Source organism: Thalia democratica, chromosome 2, assembly GCF_965202585.1.
Source record: "Thalia democratica chromosome 2, ktThaDemo2.hap1.1, whole genome shotgun sequence".
NCBI classification, from domain to species: Eukaryota; Metazoa; Chordata; class Thaliacea; order Salpida; family Salpidae; genus Thalia; species Thalia democratica.
Genome location: NC_139166.1, coordinates 23,675,287 through 23,693,168, shown reverse-complemented (window position 1 = coordinate 23,693,168; position 17,882 = coordinate 23,675,287). Strand labels below are relative to the sequence as shown.

Sequence of the window (17,882 nt, the reverse complement as noted above, 5' to 3'; positions counted from 1 at the left end):
TTTATTTTTAGCTTTAACAATGTCAAAGGCCGGAGATTTCTGCTTGATTGTTATGGACTACCAAAGCCTTCGATCTTTGATTTTATTAATATCAGAACATTGTATTCATAAGAATTTCGTTTTATACTTTTGTGCATTTTTATAATTTTATGTTTGTTTAAATCATCAGTTATTTTGTAATGTTTTATAAAATACATATTAAACTTTTAAATGAAAAAAAAACAACTTAAATAATTCTTGAGTTTGTAAATTTTACTAAAAAAAAATTTGAGATGAATCTTTTTAAAATTGCAGCTTTGTAATCACAGTTCACTGGTTATTAACTTTATGAATATTAGTCAGATTTCTACGAATTGGCAATATATATAACTTATGACATTAACCCTTTATATCTAACTCTAAAACACAACCGTGCTAAATTATTACCCTAGACACTTACTCCAGTTAAGTTACGTAGTTACAAAAAATATAAAGTAATTACCTCTATAATTCAGTTTAAATTTCTATTGAAGCTTAATTATTAGTTTGATTGTGTACGTCATCTAACGTTTGTAAATTTTAAACATGTTTTGCTGTTATTTAAACCAAACCAGGTAGCAATCAAGTTTTCGTCACACTCTGTACCTTTAGATACTTTTGAGCTTTTACTCAAAGCAATTTAAAACTAAAAACTTACACTTTTAAACGTAGTTTTGTTTGAAGCAAAAAAGGACGCAGTGGCTGTGAATATTAACTGTAAAAATGTAAATCAATTTTTAAAGGTATATCTAAATTAATAAATTTGTATAATTAGTATTGCTAGTATAAATACTGAACTTTAATATATTGCTGTTTCAGTGTTAAAACTAAGTTTTAAAAAAACCACCAAAGAAAACCTTAGCTATATTTAAAACATAGTTAATAAGCGTTAATTTTAATAAAATTATCATTACTTTAATATATCAGGAAAAAAAATAATCAGTTTGTTTTAATAAATTTTTAACTTGATTTTATAGTTTTTTTTAAGCTTTTAAATTACAATTTTATTTAAATAATTAAATATAAATATTAAAATGTTGAACAGGTAAAATTTTCCAATGCTTTTAGTTTTTTTCTATTTTTTTATTTCTAACAGTGTAAAGTAAACTTTATTTGTCCAACTTCTATACTAAGGTATTAAAAAATGAATAAAAACAAACAAAGAAACAACTCCACAGCTGTATATAGGAGCTTTCAATAACTGAATCATTTTCAGCCGTATACATTACTACAGCTGTGATTGTGCGAGCAAACATTGAAAAAATCTTCCATTTCTGTTAAGCAAAAGTTATATATATATAATCTAGATAGCTTTGTTTCTTTGACGTGAAATTTTATGATAAAAACTATGATTAATTTAACTTTATTTGGGTAGAAGCAGTTAGTTTTTATAGATATTGATAAAAAAATAATACCAAGAGAGTCTGTTGATAGGTTTTTGTCAATTTATTGAATAGTTGATAGTTCTTTTAAATGTTTAACTGAAAATATTATCATTAAAAAAATTCTGATTATATTTAAAGCAATATAGTAAACTGTTATAATTAAATTGAATAGGTAGTCCTTAGAATTAAACTTACCGCTGTTCTTGTTACTTTTTTGGGAATAGTCATGGAAATATATTTTCTGTTTATGTTTTAACTTTTAAGTATCTGATTTTTATTAGTTTATTTAAATATAGTTTGTATTTAACTTTACAATATCAGAACACAAAAAAAAAATTTGCTTATTTTATATGAAATATTCAGAGTTTTAATTACTTGTGCTCTAATAAATTGTAAGGTCAAAAAAAATAACGAAAAGTTAACTTTTGTGTTTATTAAAGCTTACTAAACTTAATTTCTTTTTGATGTTATCATTTTTATTAATTCTAAGCTAATTAAAAGTCACTATTGTGCTTATTAATTTGTTTCAGTTGACATAATAAAAACTGCTATGTATTTAAAAAATCAAATACATATAAAGTAGGCTTTAACTTGAATATATTTAAAAACAACTAGATAATTATAACACTTTATTATTACTTTAGTTCAAAAAAACCTGAAAAAATATAGGTGTTATAAAACAATAGATTTAAAAAATTAAATTAAATTTAGTTACATTTTTATTTGAGTTTAATTAGTTTCAAATTAATTAAAATCTTATTTAGCATTAAACCTAATTTTTATTTCAAAATAAAGTGAAGTTATTTTCTTTAAAACTTCGCAGACTAGTAAAAAAAAAAAAGAACTGTCTATGTTTAAACCTATTTTTTAAACTTATGAAATGCACACTACAGTAACTAACAAAAAATAAAAAATAAATATATGGTAATAAATTGTTTGCAATATTTTTATTTTACATACTATTGAACTTTAAAGTTAAAATCTATATTAAACACAAATAGTTCGTCATATTACGTATATTATGACTTTTTTGTCCGCAGTAAGCATAAAAATTGCTAATAAGAAAATAGTAAAAATTAAAAGTATGCAAATAAGTAAAAATAGTGATAAAAAAAAAGTTGAAAAATTTACAAAAATAGAAAAATACAATTTCATCGAGTAAATTTTGAAGAAATACCTTTTTAAGAAGAAAAAGTAAAAAATGTAGTTAATATTTGAGTTTGAAAGTTAAAAAAAGCAGTGTTAAAACTATATAAGGCTAAAAATATATGGAATGGCTTTTTACAAATGCTAATTTATAACGAACAATAAAGAGTGTGAACAAATTCTTTTATATTTACAGCTTTGTGTAAGACAATTAATTAGAGTTTTTTTTTTACAACAAAAACATTGAACTTTTGTATACTCTTTTTAGTTATATCAAAAATTTAAATTAAACTACAAACTAATACTAAGTTCTATACATTTAAACATTTATATATGGAAACACGTAAAATATTTTTATTAACTTTTGGAAATGTTTGAATTGCGCATTCTATAATTTTGTTCTTATTTAGCACAACAGAAGTAGATAATAAAAAATAAAACTACTAGCAGTTAGAACAGTAAAACAAAGGACTTCATAAAAGTGTATATAAATGTTTTTCTAATCATTGAAAAATATGCAGATTACTTGTTTGACTTTATTGGCAGAAATTGAAAACGTCTCTTATACTTCTCCGTTGTCGTTTTTGTGTTTTATCTTCTTTCTTTGATGCAAAGTCGTAGTTCTTCAAAATATCTGTTTAAAAATACATTTTAACAATAAATTGTGTACTTTTGTTAAGTAAACACTTACAAATGTGCTAAGTGTGAATTCGTGTAAAACGTGGTTTAGTTTTTTTCTTTGTTTTTTTTTATTATTTTTTTTTATTAAGTTTAACGAACATTCCTAAGAACTTTAAAAATTTATCAAAAACTAAATATTTCAAACAGTTAGAAAAAAAAATAAATACTATAACTCAATATTTTTTAATAGAGAACAAACTACCATTTATAGTTTTATTATCTTCACTGTTGTTTTTCTCAATTAATTGTTGCAGTATTTGTTGCAATGAAGGTGGTCTATCTTCTATATCTATTTCTCCTTCTTCATCCTTTGTTTATATTTAGAAAAGTTTTCAAATACATCCGCAAATTTATTTTATTTTAATCTATAACATTTATTTTTGCTTTGTTTTTTAAGTTAAAATGTTGAAGATTTTTTTATAGGTTTTTGTTGTGGATTTTTAAATACTTCAATAGAATTTCAAAAACATTTTACACACCAACTACTTGATTTTAATAAATACTTGTAATTTTAATTAGTTTAAATGTAAAAATTTTGTTATTATAAAAAAGTAACAATAAAACAAACACTTATTTTTTTACTGCTATGCTTACAAATTAAAAAGGTTAGTTATGTTTGAAACAAAACAGTTATTATTGTTTAAGACAAAGATTTAACAAAGTAGTTTTGCAGCAACTTGGTAAATTAAAATAAGTTTTGGTAATTTAAATATCAACAAGGAAAAGCTATTAACTTAGCACTATAAATTGTTATTAAGTAAATAAAACTATAAAGGCAATATAACTTGTTTAGTACTATTTTACTTTTGTTTTTACGAGTACTTTTTTATTTGTTTATTATTGTTTGCTATTTAAAGATTTTTACTTTTCTTCTAAACTAAATCCAACATCATTATAGAAATAGCTAGTTATTGCTATGCAAAATTACGCAAAGTCTTTATATAAAATTGTTTTAATTTATCTCTAGATAAACTTTGTGAATCATCCATAGATGAATTATTCTAGCGTATGTTGTTTAAATAAAACTTAAAACCAAGTCATTGTTTTCACTATTTATTTTATGTAAGTGTTAAATTAAAAACTAAAAGTAAAACTAAAAAAAAAACAATTTTTCCATAGTAAGTAGTTTGTTTACTTAACCTATTGCTTTCAACACAAGAATCTAGCAGGAATTTTTTAGTTTTTAATTTATTGATAAACAACATAACTTGTTAATACATTATTGCACTTTTTGACTTTATGTTTATATATGTTTATAGATTGAAAATGTTTAAGTTTTTTAAACATTCATAAAATTTTATGAAACTATATAATTGTTTGCTATAAAAATTTTGATAACAACTTAATTTTAGGACTGTTTTTCTAAAGTATCCAATTAAATTTAAAACTTTTTTTTATAACTTTTATCACTTGAATTGCCTGGTTTAACGTATGTTTAAATCCTTTAGAAAGTTTAACTAATAAAAATAAGCTTGATTTAAAAAACGTTTATCTTGATTGAATTTTTGTTTAGTTTTTGTGTTTTCCTAAGAAAAAAAAAGGTTAATGTTGAAATCCTAAGTACTATAGATTGTAATCATTTGAATAAAACATAAGTAGTAAATTTTTTCATATTTAATCATAAATAGTTTGTTTTTTGTATTTATAAATTTAAACTATTAAACGTTCTTTTTATACTTAAAGTGAAAAACATACAAAAAAGTATTACAAAAAATATTCTATCAAAACAAAATGTTAACAGCGGTTATGAATAGATAAACACCAAAAATTAGTAAACTAAAAAAATAATTTTTATAACGTTTCAAATTAAAATTGGGTAGCAAATTTTGAAAATTTCATGAAAAACTAGAATATGATTAAAACATATATTTAAAGCAAAGCTTTTTATATGCAAGCAAAAAATAGCAAATTTTTTAGATTCCACACTAAATTATGAAGATACTTACTATGTATATTTTTAGTATCAAAAAGATCTAAGAAGTGATGAAACTAGCAATAAGTTGACTTTGTATAATAATAAGCATAACCTATATAAGCAGCAAAATATCTGACAAAAAGTAAAAGCAAGCTACAAGCAGTTTTAGTATAAAGTTCTTATATAACGTAACTTGTTGCACCACTTTTGAATATTGTAAACAATTAAGCAACAAAAAAGAAATAGAATTTAGAAATTGTTGGTAATTTGGTGTGAGAAATTAACAAACGTTTTTTTTTCTTTGTACTAGTTAATGCAAAATATTAACTTTATAAGCAAAGCTTTTGATATGCAAGCTCAAAATAGCAGCTTGTTAGCGATTGCATCATTAAGAAACGTATTTAGTAAAAATACAGGGACAAGCTACAAAAGCTGCGAGTAATTTCACAAAAAATGCATTTTTTTATTTCTCGCCAAAGTTCTAAAACAGCATTTTATCAGTATAAAAATATTTAAAATAAACTGCAAGCGATTTCAATCCAGTCAACTCACTATGGAGTCCATTTCGGTTCTGAGTATTCTGACGGAGAGGGCCACGGAGAACACGAGCAGGGACAAGTTGAGCACGTTGATGAATATGGTGACGAAGACGACGGGCTGGTAACCTTCGGGTATCGGTCGCAGGATTCCGTCCATCTGCGGGACCGACCGGCACTCGATGTCGTCGACCAGGTGCGCGGGCGTCAGGGCTTTTGTGGTTTCCACGGTTACCGTCGGTTGGCCGCCTCCTTGAGTGTTGGCGTCTTTGCTGCTTTCCTTCTGTTTAGAGATGCTTATGGTTATAAGTAGTACACAAGTATGTCTTAAACATAAAATGTTTTCTCTTTAAATTTAAATTGGTCTATTAATTACCAGCATTATTAAACTTCGTTACAGTTGTATTAAAAAAATGTCTCTTAAACTTTTATAGCTTTAGATTTTACAGTTTTATTATGTTTTTCACGATTTTTGACAAAATATAGTATATTAATAAAGTAATTAAACTGACATCTTTATATATCTAAAAAAAATTATTGAACTGTATTAGTAACCATAAAATAATGCAAAGTTTAAGTGTAATAATATAGATTTTTTTTTCAACTGACCTCAGTAAAAACAAGTTGAAAAACAGCATAGGTCATTGATATTATTTCAGCCAAAATTGCAAGACACGCCAACACTATATGCGTTGTAAGCTGAAAATTATCAAAAGGTGTTTAAGATGTTCATTGTGAAGTATATATTAGAATTTTTAAAGTAAATTACGAAAACATAGAAAAACTAATTGATTAACTTCAAGGTTTAAACTAGAAGAAAAATATCATAATTTTTAGTCTAGACAATATAGTTTCAGATGAAAGATATAATTATCTAAACAACTAAAATACTAAAATTTTTCATTTCTATATAAAACTAATTTTCTAAACGGTGCAAATTATTTGAAACAAAGATGTTTAGCTTTATACACAGTGACAAATAAACAATAAACTAAAACTTTTAAACAGACTTGACATTTAGGCAGCGGATAAGGTTGCTTCCCCGCACAAATTGCAAACGAACCAACAATCATTATCTATAAAAAACAATCAAAACTGCTGGTTATGTTTAATTAATTTTAAGCAATCATATAAGTTACTAATTTTATTTTTTATTTTTTAAGGGTATAGCTTAATAAATATCTCTTTTAAGCTTATTTTATTGTGCTTTCGACTAAAATTTGATTCGTAGTTATTTCAGTTAGCATACAAATTTAATTGATTATTTTACGGTAAGCTACTAAAAAACCTTTTCAAAAAAGTTTAACGTTAAATTAATACTTCAAATATTTGATAAATCTAAAATATTTTGTTTGCTTATTTAGTATTTTATCAACATATTCAATAAATACCGTGAAAAGTAAAAAAAAAACAACTAACATAAATGGACTCTGACCAGCCAACCCAAAATGAAAAGTCATGGCAAAAGTATGGTACTGAGCAGACACCCAAAAACACACAGCAAAATGCTAACTTTGTCGTTAAACTACCTGCTTTCTGAAAATATATATCCAAATAATTTTTTATTTAAAAGTATGAAAACTAGTATGTTTAATTTAAGTAAAAATATTTTAAGACTCTTTATCAAAGTTCTATAGAGTTGTAAAAACTACGAAGCCATTATTTTTATAAGTCTAATTTTACTCACAAGCAGTTCGTCTTACTTTAATCTGCATATTGATTTGCCTGAACAAATAAGATTATTGAAGTCTTGTGCTTTAAACCTTAATATTTAAATTTCTTTAGATAAATATATTTTATTTTTTGCGATAAAAACTAATTGGTTTTTGTAGCTAATTTATTTATTTATCATTTCTTACATCAAGTCTTCTGAACTTGTTCCTTCTATTGTCACTTATGTTCATAATTTCCTCATCTCTATTCGATATTAAGCAAGCCATTTTCGTTTCGTACACTAAAATACAGACAACTCTAGTTATCTAAATGTATAAACAACATTACCAAAAAAAATGATTAAGAAGCCTTAAGAACACATTGGAAAAAAGTTCAACTTTATTCAAACACTTTAATATAAAGAAGGTTGTTATTGGAAAGCTATAAAAACTTTTGAATGTTTAAGTAAGCGTAAAGAAATTCGCTCACGTAGGGGTGCTATAAAACGTAAAAGATTAAATGTCAACGTGATAAATATGAAATCAAAAGTTTTTAATTTAAAAAAAATATTTCTTAAAACAAAACAAAATTAAGGTAAATATTTATTTTTTTTTGTAGAATAAAAATAAAATAAATTTTTTTTTTAAATATATAAAGAAAACGTTATTATAATAAAATTTATTTAACTACTTTGTTCGACGTAAAATGTCTTATTAAATTGATTTAGCCTACATAGAAATACTTCTTATCTTTAAAATAAACAAAGTTTTTAAGACTTCAATAAATTTCAGTTTCTTAGTAAGTTAAACTTTCAAAACTAATTAAGTGGTAAAACTTAACTTCAATTAAAACATGTAATTAACACTATCTTTTAACTAAATGTATTAACAATTAGAAAAAATATTGAAAAAAAAATTGTCTTACTACGTTACTTAAGTTGTTATTTACTCTAAAAGAATGATAGAATTACGAGAATGTACAACACTTAAAATACTTTTTTTCATTGTACAAGACATAATTTGCTTCACTTCACATGAATGGGTTCTTGGCGAGATATCAATGTTTAATTTGTCTTTCTAAGCTCACTTGATTTCACAACACGAGCAGAATAATAAAACTGACTTCCTACAGCGCTCGAACATGAATTAATGATACGTTGTAGCATTGTTATAAGAAGAAGAGCGCGACTAATTCATTTGTACAAATTGACCGTCGTTTTGACCGACTACCGGTTTACAAAAGCATAAGGTGTTTCAGTAGCGTTATTAGGAAGTGTTTTAAAAGTCGGAACTGAACTTACTTTAACTTTTTTTTTAATGTTTTTTTTTTTTTAATCAGCTAATCAAGTTGTCAACTGACCCATAGTAAGTTTGTGGTGTAAAATTTGTTACAAAAAGTTGTTATTGTTCGCTTGTTACAACATTATTAAAGTTTTATGTCACAAGCAAAACTCTGCCTTTGTAAAGCGTGTCTATGAAAATATAAGGCTCATTTTATTTAAGAAGTACGTAACAAATCTGGTATATCAGCCATATAGATAGTCAAGTGTTTACTTTTAAGAAAACAAAATACGAAATTTTATCATATAAAACATTATTAAAACAATTAGTAAAAAAAAATTTATCGATGTTAACTGAGGTAATTTATTTAACATAAAGTTAACATAACACTTTTTAGTTGTGACTTTAAAGTAATAAAGTTTAGTTGTGTATGCTTACTGTAAGTTACTTAGAATGTTTAAACAATACGTATTGTTAAGAAACAATTTATTTTGATAAATTGTTTATGTTGTAAATAATCAGCTGTCAGACTTATACAAAACTTGTGAGTTCTAACCAAGCGTAGCAGCATTTATTAAAACTACACAGTCTGAATTTACAATCTTAAAATTTACGTTTAGCTGAACGAAGCTTTGATTTGAGAAACTAACTTAAGTATGGTTTTTAATAAGTACCCTTTATACTAATGTAATAACAAGCTTTTGTAGAAAAAAAAAAAAGAACTCTATAACAATCATTAATATACTTTAAACAAACACATACTGAACACTGAAATTACTAAGTTAACAAGACGTTATTAAGTTTCCTTTTTCCTAGTTGAAAATTGTATACATAAAATAACTTCAATACTAATTACTATTAAGAAAAAAAATTAATTTTTTTAATAAATTTGTTATTAAGCATTATTTGGTTAGAATAGAACTATATTGAAAGATAAATTCAAATAGATTAAGTTTATTCTGTTAATTGAATTAAATGTTTCACACTTATTTTTTTTGGAAAAAGAATAAAAAAGTTAAATTACTATAAACATAATCTTAATATTGAAAAATATATATAATAAGTTTAAAAACTTTATTGCTTTGAAATATTTCTTTATTCAAAATGTAAGGTTCATTAGTCAAACTATATCAAAACTGAAATTTACTCTAGCTAAAAAAAAAAACCACTTTTAAGCTTCAAAAAAAACGAGGACTTTATTTGTACTAAGAAATTAAGCAATCAATAGAATTTTTGGTTTCGAAAAGTTTTATAATACGCCAATTTTCAACTTTAAAAATTGTTTTATATTTTATTTTATAATACATCAATGAAAAAATCGTTTTGACTTAATTTTATTGTTAGTTAAGTTAACCCTCAAACTGACATCAATAGAAAAAAACATTTTTTCTTAACTGCTAACAATATAAAACTTATTTTGTTGAACAAACGGAAGCCTTAAAATTAACAACTAGAAAATAAAACTGTCTCCGACAAAACAACAACAAACTTTCAGCATTTCTTTTAATTTTTCAGTGTGAAATCACTCGCCAATGTTGTGAAAGCGGTTAATATTTCTCAGCTCTAACAAAAAAAGTGTGTGTGGCAAAGATAAACATAACTCAAGTATGCACAATGAATACCTTGTGGCTTTTAAATACAACAGTCATAGTTTATTTTGTAAAATAGTGCTACCTTTTGGTTGAAAAGTTCTTCAATTCTTCAGCTTATTCGTTTTGTTTTTTCAAATTAAGTACAATAAGAAAAATTAGTTAAGATACATCAAGCAATAAAATATTTCTTACACAAATTGTCTCAAACTCATACAACTTTTCAAAACTTAATCTTCTCACCAACAATTACTCGCATTCACCCTTTTGAGTTCCTTTGATCCGTGCGCCTTCTGTTGATTTTACTTTTGTACTCTCTAAGCTGGCTGTCGTCGGCCGATTAAAAACGCGGTAAGTGAAATGTTCCGCAACTTTCAAGTGCATTAGCGTGTCATTGTGTTGGTGCGGTTCCAGAAACTCGTGTTTTTGATTTTTCTACAAATTCTAAAGTGGTTTATATGTGTTTTTTGGTTGGAGTTGATCTTATTCATATGAGTATTTATTTCATTGAGTTGTGGTAACTTCGAATAAACATTTTAAATAACTTTGATTAATGCAAACGTCTGTTAAGAGTCATAAAGTTAATATTTTCTCAAAAGTATAACTAAAACTCTTGTTTTAAACTTACTTTACACTTCTAATAAGTAAACTTATTCAAAGTATAAAAAAGTAAGAATTAAATACTTTATATAGTCGAATCACTCTTTAACGACGGAAACTTTTTTTTTCTTCAGTTTGCCTTATTTCGATTCGAATTAACTAATTCTAAATGTTTAATGCGTAAATAAATTACTGCCTACAATTTGTTTAAACGTATATTTTACTAGTTAGTTAAATTTATTTAAGTTAAATGGTTTTCAAATTAATCTCATTACCTTTATAAGATATACAAGAAATGTATGTGTATTAACTACGATATCAAATTTTTATTTGTTTACATTTACATAACGAACAAACTTTCTAAGCGTTCAAGCTAGATGTTTTTATCTATTATATTTCAGTGTAATTTATTAAAAGCAAATACGACTTGAAGTTTTAGTGTAAGTTTTGTAAACATTTTGAAATAAAGGTTAACTTACCAAAGTATTTGGTTGACATGTTATATTTTTAAATTCTGGAGAGTTGTCAGTTTTTTATCAAGTTACCTATTTTATTTAAAGGTTATTATATTTTTATAAGAAGGCACGTAACTTAAACTATTTTGTCAGCTTGATATCTTAATTAATTTTCCAGAGAGGTACTATATAATAGTAAATTATTAGTGTAAGTATTTTTAAATGAAGTCGTTTTAAATATCAGGAACTTTTAATGTAACGGTTTAAGTGTGTATAAATATAATTTTTTCAAAGTCTACTGCTATACTTAAAATAAACTTGAACTTAGAAACAAAAATTTTAACAAAAAGCTAAGCGCTTCTTCGTTTGTCATGTTTTTAATACTCAATAAAAAGACGTAATTCATACTTTAAAATAAAAAACTCAACTGATGTACGTCTAAAACTGTATTTTGATAGTAAAGATATGTAAAAACGTAAAGAAAATAAGCAATAGTTATAGATTTTTTTTTGTTTAAACCTACAAAACTTAGAGAGTATTTTTAATTAGCTTACTATTGTCGATAAACCTTTTTGTGTCCTTACAATAAGCTGAAGCTAATAAAAGTTTTTTGGTAAAAAAAAAACTTTTTTTTATTTAAATTGAAATTTACATCGTTTAATAGTTTGTATGTTTATTTAAGTTGTGGAGCTTAAACAGACATTTTTGTCGCTAAATATTTCTAAAAAACTAAGTAGACGTTTAAAAAGTATAAACTTTAAATTTTTTTTGAAACTGTTTATCAACTTAACAGTATTTTAAAATTTTTATCATTTATTAAACAAAAAATTCATTAATGTTTAAATTCCAAAGTATACACAAAACTTTACTTTGTTAATAAGAAAATTTAGAGTTTACCGTAAAATTTTTTTAGAACAAACTTCAAGTACATAAAATAATTTTCAACAAAGTTTTTAAACAATACATATGAATAAACTTTTTATATAAGCATGTGATTCATTTGTGTTGTGAAAATTTTTTAAATAAAGTAAAAACTAATATGAACAAAGATTTAGTTTTTTTTACACAAATATGTTTACATTCCGGAGAAAATTAAATAACAATAAACGATATTACAATGACAGTTTATTGATACACATAGTGTTTCATGCATAAGGTTTAATGCATAACGATAATAATAAACACTGTTTAAAAGATCAGTTTTAATATATTTTCATTTCAACCACTTCAAGAGACTCTTCATTGCCCGTCAGCGGTTGCCAGTACAACTGATTTCTAAATTCGTACTCGCCAGGTTCGGAGTACCTGCCGGTTAGCGAGGCAGGAGAGCACCGGTTGAACCACCACCCGCCTGACCCTCCTTCCTGCGAGGCGCAGTTGTACCCTGCCAGGTCATGATCTTGGTCGTAGCTTGAGAAGCGCATTTCCCGCATTGTATCGCTGAAACCGTCGCCTACAGTTGTTGAACTTTAGCTTGCTAAAATTTTAACATACTTTTTTCATTACTGCTAGTTATTGTTTGAAGTGTTTAACAAAACTGTAATTTATAAAATTTATTCTGAACTCTTTAAAATGTTACATGAGAAAAAATTGGACTCATTTAGCTTTTTTTTAAATGTTTATAAAAAACGTAAATCTAATAAAAATCTTTACGGCTTTTAAATGTTTTTATTATAAAACAAACCAGCGTTTCCAGAGTAATCTCCATAGTGAAGCTTGTAATAAGATGATTCATCATCAATGTAAAAATTGCTGTAGGAAAGAAAAGAATTATTATTAAAAAACTTTTTTTTTAAGTTTATTTAAAATACTTTTTATTTTAAAGATCACTAATTTACCTATACTCAGCGTAGTAAATCGTTTCTTCTGTAAACCTTTTCATCTCAATTCTCAATTTTGTATTTTGTAATAGACTTAATTGATAAATATATTCTAACCCTGAAGAAAAGTTTAACTTTTTTTACTATTTTTTATAAACTGTCCATCCTTTACAGCGTTTGTAAAAAAATAACTTGGTTTTTATGTCATTTTTGAAAACAAAAAGTTAAGTTTAACCTAATTTTTAATGAAAACTTTTCTGTTGATTTACAGTTACATACTTAATATAATCTTTTTTTTTGATGTAACAAATAAATCTAAGTTATAGACTTTATCTAAATGAAACTAAGATAATATGTTAAGATTGGTATATTGCTGTAAATAAGTATAAATATTATTTACACTTCCACAAACCTATCCAATATTCCGAGTCTCGTTTGCCAAAACCAGTTCTATATTCTGACCAAGGTCGATTAAACGGTTCACTACCATCATATCTTTTCATTAATACCTACAAATTTTATAAATTTGTAAAAAGTTTAAAGTTAGTAGGTTAGTAAAAATATTATGTTTAAGTTTCGAACTTTTTACAAACTTTAGACCAAAATTTTTAAAGAATACCAGTTTTAAATTCTAATGCAACGTAAGATTTTATATTTCTCAAAAAAAACTTAAAACTTACCATAATAAAGTTTAATTTATTTGTTTAAAAAGTTCTAATTTAACTAGTTTATACTAGATATTCCTACCGTATACCCCCCATTTTCCATATCACACCAAGCTTTTGTACCCGAAGGATTTGACCCAAATTCGAGATTGTAAACTGCATTTGTAGTAAATCCCAAATCAAACCAAGCTTTGCAGCTATCTTGTGGAGGTATATCGGCAGTAGTGTTGTGGTAAGAAGTTAAGTTTGAAGCTGTTTTGCTTTTGTTTTCAGAAATCATATAATCTAAATAAAACATGTTTAAGTTTGTTTGAAGTACCTACTTTTTTTTCACGTCCTTAAATTTTTGTTTCGTCCGCTAAATTAGAACTTATAGCTAAGTGCAAAAGCTAATCAAATTTACTTTTAAAGTACTTTATTGAAGCCATGGTGGTTCTTGTTTTTTATTTTACGTCTTTAAAATTATTGTGTTGTTTTATTTTAATAGAAAACAAGTACAATAACTGTTTTGCTTTTATATTTAATAAAGAATAGTATAAAAATTAACTTTGTTACTATTGTTGCTTTTTTTATATGAAAAACGTTATCAAAAAATTTTTTATTACATTTAATTAAATCTTAATAGTTTTTTTAAGTTGTAAAAACTATTAGATAAGAAAACTTGTTAACACAAACTTTTTGAATTTTTTGTTAAACTTGACCTATTGGTGACGACATTTTTTGTTGTAAAGAACTGAGTTTTTGTTCAAAAGAGATGACATTTTTACTGGTAACATTGTTTCTTCGTAAACTGATACCAAAGCTCTTGTCTATTGGAGAACTTAACACGGAATTGTAGAGATGACTACAAACCACTAAACAAACTAGTAGCTTCATTATTCTATTAATAATGGTATTAACTGTTCTTAATACCTTTATAAACAAAAGAAAAAACAGACAAGTATTAAGAATAAAAAATTTAAATAAAATAAATAAATTTCAACGTTGTATATTTGATAATAAAATCACTTAAAGTAAGAAAATTTTTTTGGTGTAGTTTTTAATTTGTTTTACTTTGTTTAGCTCTATACTTTCTAATTTCTTTTTTTTTTTATTAACAATTTTTTATCTTTCATGTATGTTAAATTATTTAAACTTAAGCGTGTTTTATATATATAATCAATACCTTAATAATTCAAGAATATATAAGAAACGTTTGTATTGCATCTATGTTAGCTTCTTAAATACTTCTACTTTGTTTACATACTCAAAAGGAAAAGAAAAACATTTATAGCGTGCGAAACAATTATTTTTATCAATGACAACTTAGTATTTTTTATTGTACTGAAAACAGCTTGAAGTATAAATTTAAGATGTGTAAGCAGTTTTAAAACTAATTTGAATTGCTAAATATTTGATTGAAGTTTAATAACGTGGAGGACTGTTAGTTTTGTTTCTAGTATGTTTATTTTGTTCGAAGGTTATTGAACTTTTTTAAAGAAAGCACGTAATTGAAACTATTTAATCAGCTTGGTTGTTAATACTTTCTTTATTAATTTTAAAGAGAGGTGTTACCTAACAACAAATGACAATACAATAATGTAAGTATGTTACAATTTATTTGTTTCAAGTTTCAAACCACTTTTAATGTGACAGTTTGAAACAAGTGGTTATGTTTTAAAGTATGCTTTTTCGTAAATAAACTGCTATTTAATTAAAGTTTTACTTTTAGAAGTTTCGTTCAACAAGATGAGTAAGCGTTTCTATTAATTGTTCTTTAATTGTATGTTTTTTATAAATAAGTACTTATTAACCTCAAGCTTTTGCGGCTTAACAACAAAATTAAAAATAGTTTTTTTTTTATTCAATTAGTTTCTACTTTTTGCTTTACTACTTTCAAAAAAATGTACGTATAAATACTTAACTGTTTATATCTAACTAGCTTGAAAATGTTTTTCGAATAGATTTAATTTTTATACTTTTTTGCAAAATTTTCTATTAGAAATCTAATTTTCTATTCTTATATTTAAATCTATTCTAATTTTCTATTACCCTCTTATAATAAAAAAAAAATAAGTGAAGTAGCTAGAAATTTCATACTTAAATATTTAAAAGAGGTAAATACTTGATAATAAATATTTTATTTATATTTCAAATTAAAAAAATTAAATTATAATTATAATCATTTAAAAACAGAAGGCTTAGGTCTTTATGAACTAGGAAACTAATATCCTTGAAACTCTTGTGTGGTAACAGGTACAACTTTGCACATACACGTAACTCTTATTAATCTATGTAGGTAGACCTAACTAATTTACTTTATGAAGAAAACTTAATTATTTGATTTTTAGCACTAACTATGTTTTGTTTTGTTGTAAGTGTTTTAAAAAGTTTTGTTGATAACGATATCTAGTTTTGCGATCTTGCTTTCAATTTTTTTTTTTTATTTGTACAAAGTTTAATAGCAATTGTTTTTAAAATCTCAAGTATCAAAGTTTTTAACTTTGTTTGAAAACAAACTTTCATTTTATAGGATTCGGGTTAAGAAAACCTTTATATTTTACGTAACACTTTTTTACGAAGTTTTTTAAACAATACAAAAACAACAAACAACAAGTGTTTTATTCATATTTAAAACTAGTAACAAACCAGCTATAAAATTAATATCAACAGTTAATTACAATATTTTATCAGATTAGTTTTCGTATACTTTCATCTCTATCATTTCAAGTGACTCTTCGTTTCCAGTTAGCGGTCCCCAATACAATTTATTTCTAAATTTGTATTTGCCAGGTCTTAAACATTTGCCAGTTAACAAAACAGGAGAACATTCATTAAACCACCAACCGCCAGAACCTCCTTGTTCAACGTTGATGCGTCATTTTCTACGTCATAAGTTGAAAAGAGAGCTCCTTGAATAAGATCTCCAAAATCATCGCCTAAATTTAAACTATTGCTGGTATCAAAAAGAATATATAATGATATTTTTAAGTTGTTTGAAAAATTAACAAAACAGTAAACTTTTGAACATTGTTCTAAATTTCTTAAAATATTACGTGTAAAGTCTCATGTTTATTTTAATTTTTTCATAATTAATAGCTATAAGAAATTAGTAAATAAAATGTTTAAATTGTTTAAAATTAACCAGCGTTTCCTGAGTAATCTCCATAATGAAGCTCGTTATAAGATGATAAGATTCATCATCAATGTAGAAATTGCTGGTAAAGATAAATCTTAATTTCAGTAAAAAATACTGTTTAAAATAAAATTTACTAGCTTACCTATACTCAGCGTAGTACTCAGCGTAGTAAATTGTTTCCTCTGTAAATCTTTTCATCTCAACTCTTAGTTTTGTATTTTGTTCTTGACTTAGCTTATAAATGTACTCTAGACCTGAAAACAAGATTACGTAAGCATTTTCACTTTGTTTTTGTTTTATGTACTTAACAATTCTATCTGACTTAAGCGTTTATGAAAAACGGTTTCTATTTATTTTTAAGAAGAAATTTTAAACTTAGCAGTTTACAACATTTTAAAATGATTTACATATATGTATACTATTTGAAGTGTTATTTTTTTTCCAACTAATCTTATTTTTAAATGTGTGAATGTGCAAAAAAATTATATGTTAAGCTTTTACCTCGCTACAAAAAGTATAAAGATTATTTATACTACTACAAACCGATCCAATATTCCGAGTCTCGTTTGCCAAAACCAGTTCTATACTCTGGCCAAGGTCGATTAAACAGGTCACTACCATCATATATTTTTATTAATACCTGCAAATTTTATAAGTTTGTAAGCTTTGAAATTGAAAAATAGTTTTGTAACGAAACTATTGAATTTAAACTGCTTACGAGTTCTTTGCTGTATTTTTTTTGAAAGGCAAGTCTATAACTTAAAAGTTAGTTTTTTCCTTTTGACTAAATTTCAAATTTACTGTAATAAATTTTTTAGTGTAGTTCGGTTGCTTAAGTGGTTTAAGCTACATAAAGCTACTTTATACTTAATAATTTTACCGTAAATCCCCGATTTTCCATGTCACACCAAACTTTTATATCCGCAGGGTTTGATCCATAGTCGAGATTGTAAACTGCATTTACAGTAAATCCGAGTTCAAACCAAGCTTTGAAACTCTTTTGTGGCGGTAACTTTGAAAT

The 17,882-nt window shown here is 25.0% G+C and overlaps 1 protein-coding gene across 2 annotated transcripts; it reads right to left on the bottom strand.

Annotated features, from left to right (window-relative positions):
• Nucleotides 1–2,645: 2,645 nt before the first annotated feature.
• On the bottom strand, nt 2,646–10,501 carry LOC145829656 (uncharacterized). Of its 2 annotated transcripts, none has more exons than XM_082937507.1 (8): nt 10,447–10,501; nt 7,541–7,635; nt 7,101–7,217; nt 6,692–6,757; nt 6,291–6,380; nt 5,698–5,964; nt 3,433–3,538; nt 2,646–3,183 (listed from the first exon to the last, which is right to left on the bottom strand). In XM_082937507.1, the coding sequence occupies exons 1-8, from the start codon at nt 10,460–10,462 to the stop codon at nt 3,086–3,088; spliced, it is 855 nt and encodes a 284-aa protein (XP_082793633.1). In that variant the 5' UTR covers nt 10,463–10,501; the 3' UTR covers nt 2,646–3,085. The 2 variants fall into 2 exon arrangements, with proteins under 2 accessions (XP_082793633.1, XP_082793634.1); XM_082937508.1 differs by lacking the exon at nt 10,447–10,501 and adding an exon at nt 10,399–10,423.
• Nucleotides 10,502–17,882: the final 7,381 nt, after the last annotated feature.

What these genes read in the sequence shown, in the direction of transcription:
- LOC145829656 (XM_082937507.1), bottom strand. An exon ending in TTCAACTTGTTTTTACTGAG is followed by an intron (nt 5,965 to 6,290) that starts GTCAGTTGAAAA and finishes ATCTCTAAACAG; the next exon opens with AAGGAAAGCAGCAAAGACGC. An exon ending in AGATAATAAAACTATAAATG is followed by an intron (nt 3,184 to 3,432) that starts GTAGTTTGTTCT and finishes ATTTTTAAACAG; the next exon opens with ATATTTTGAAGAACTACGAC.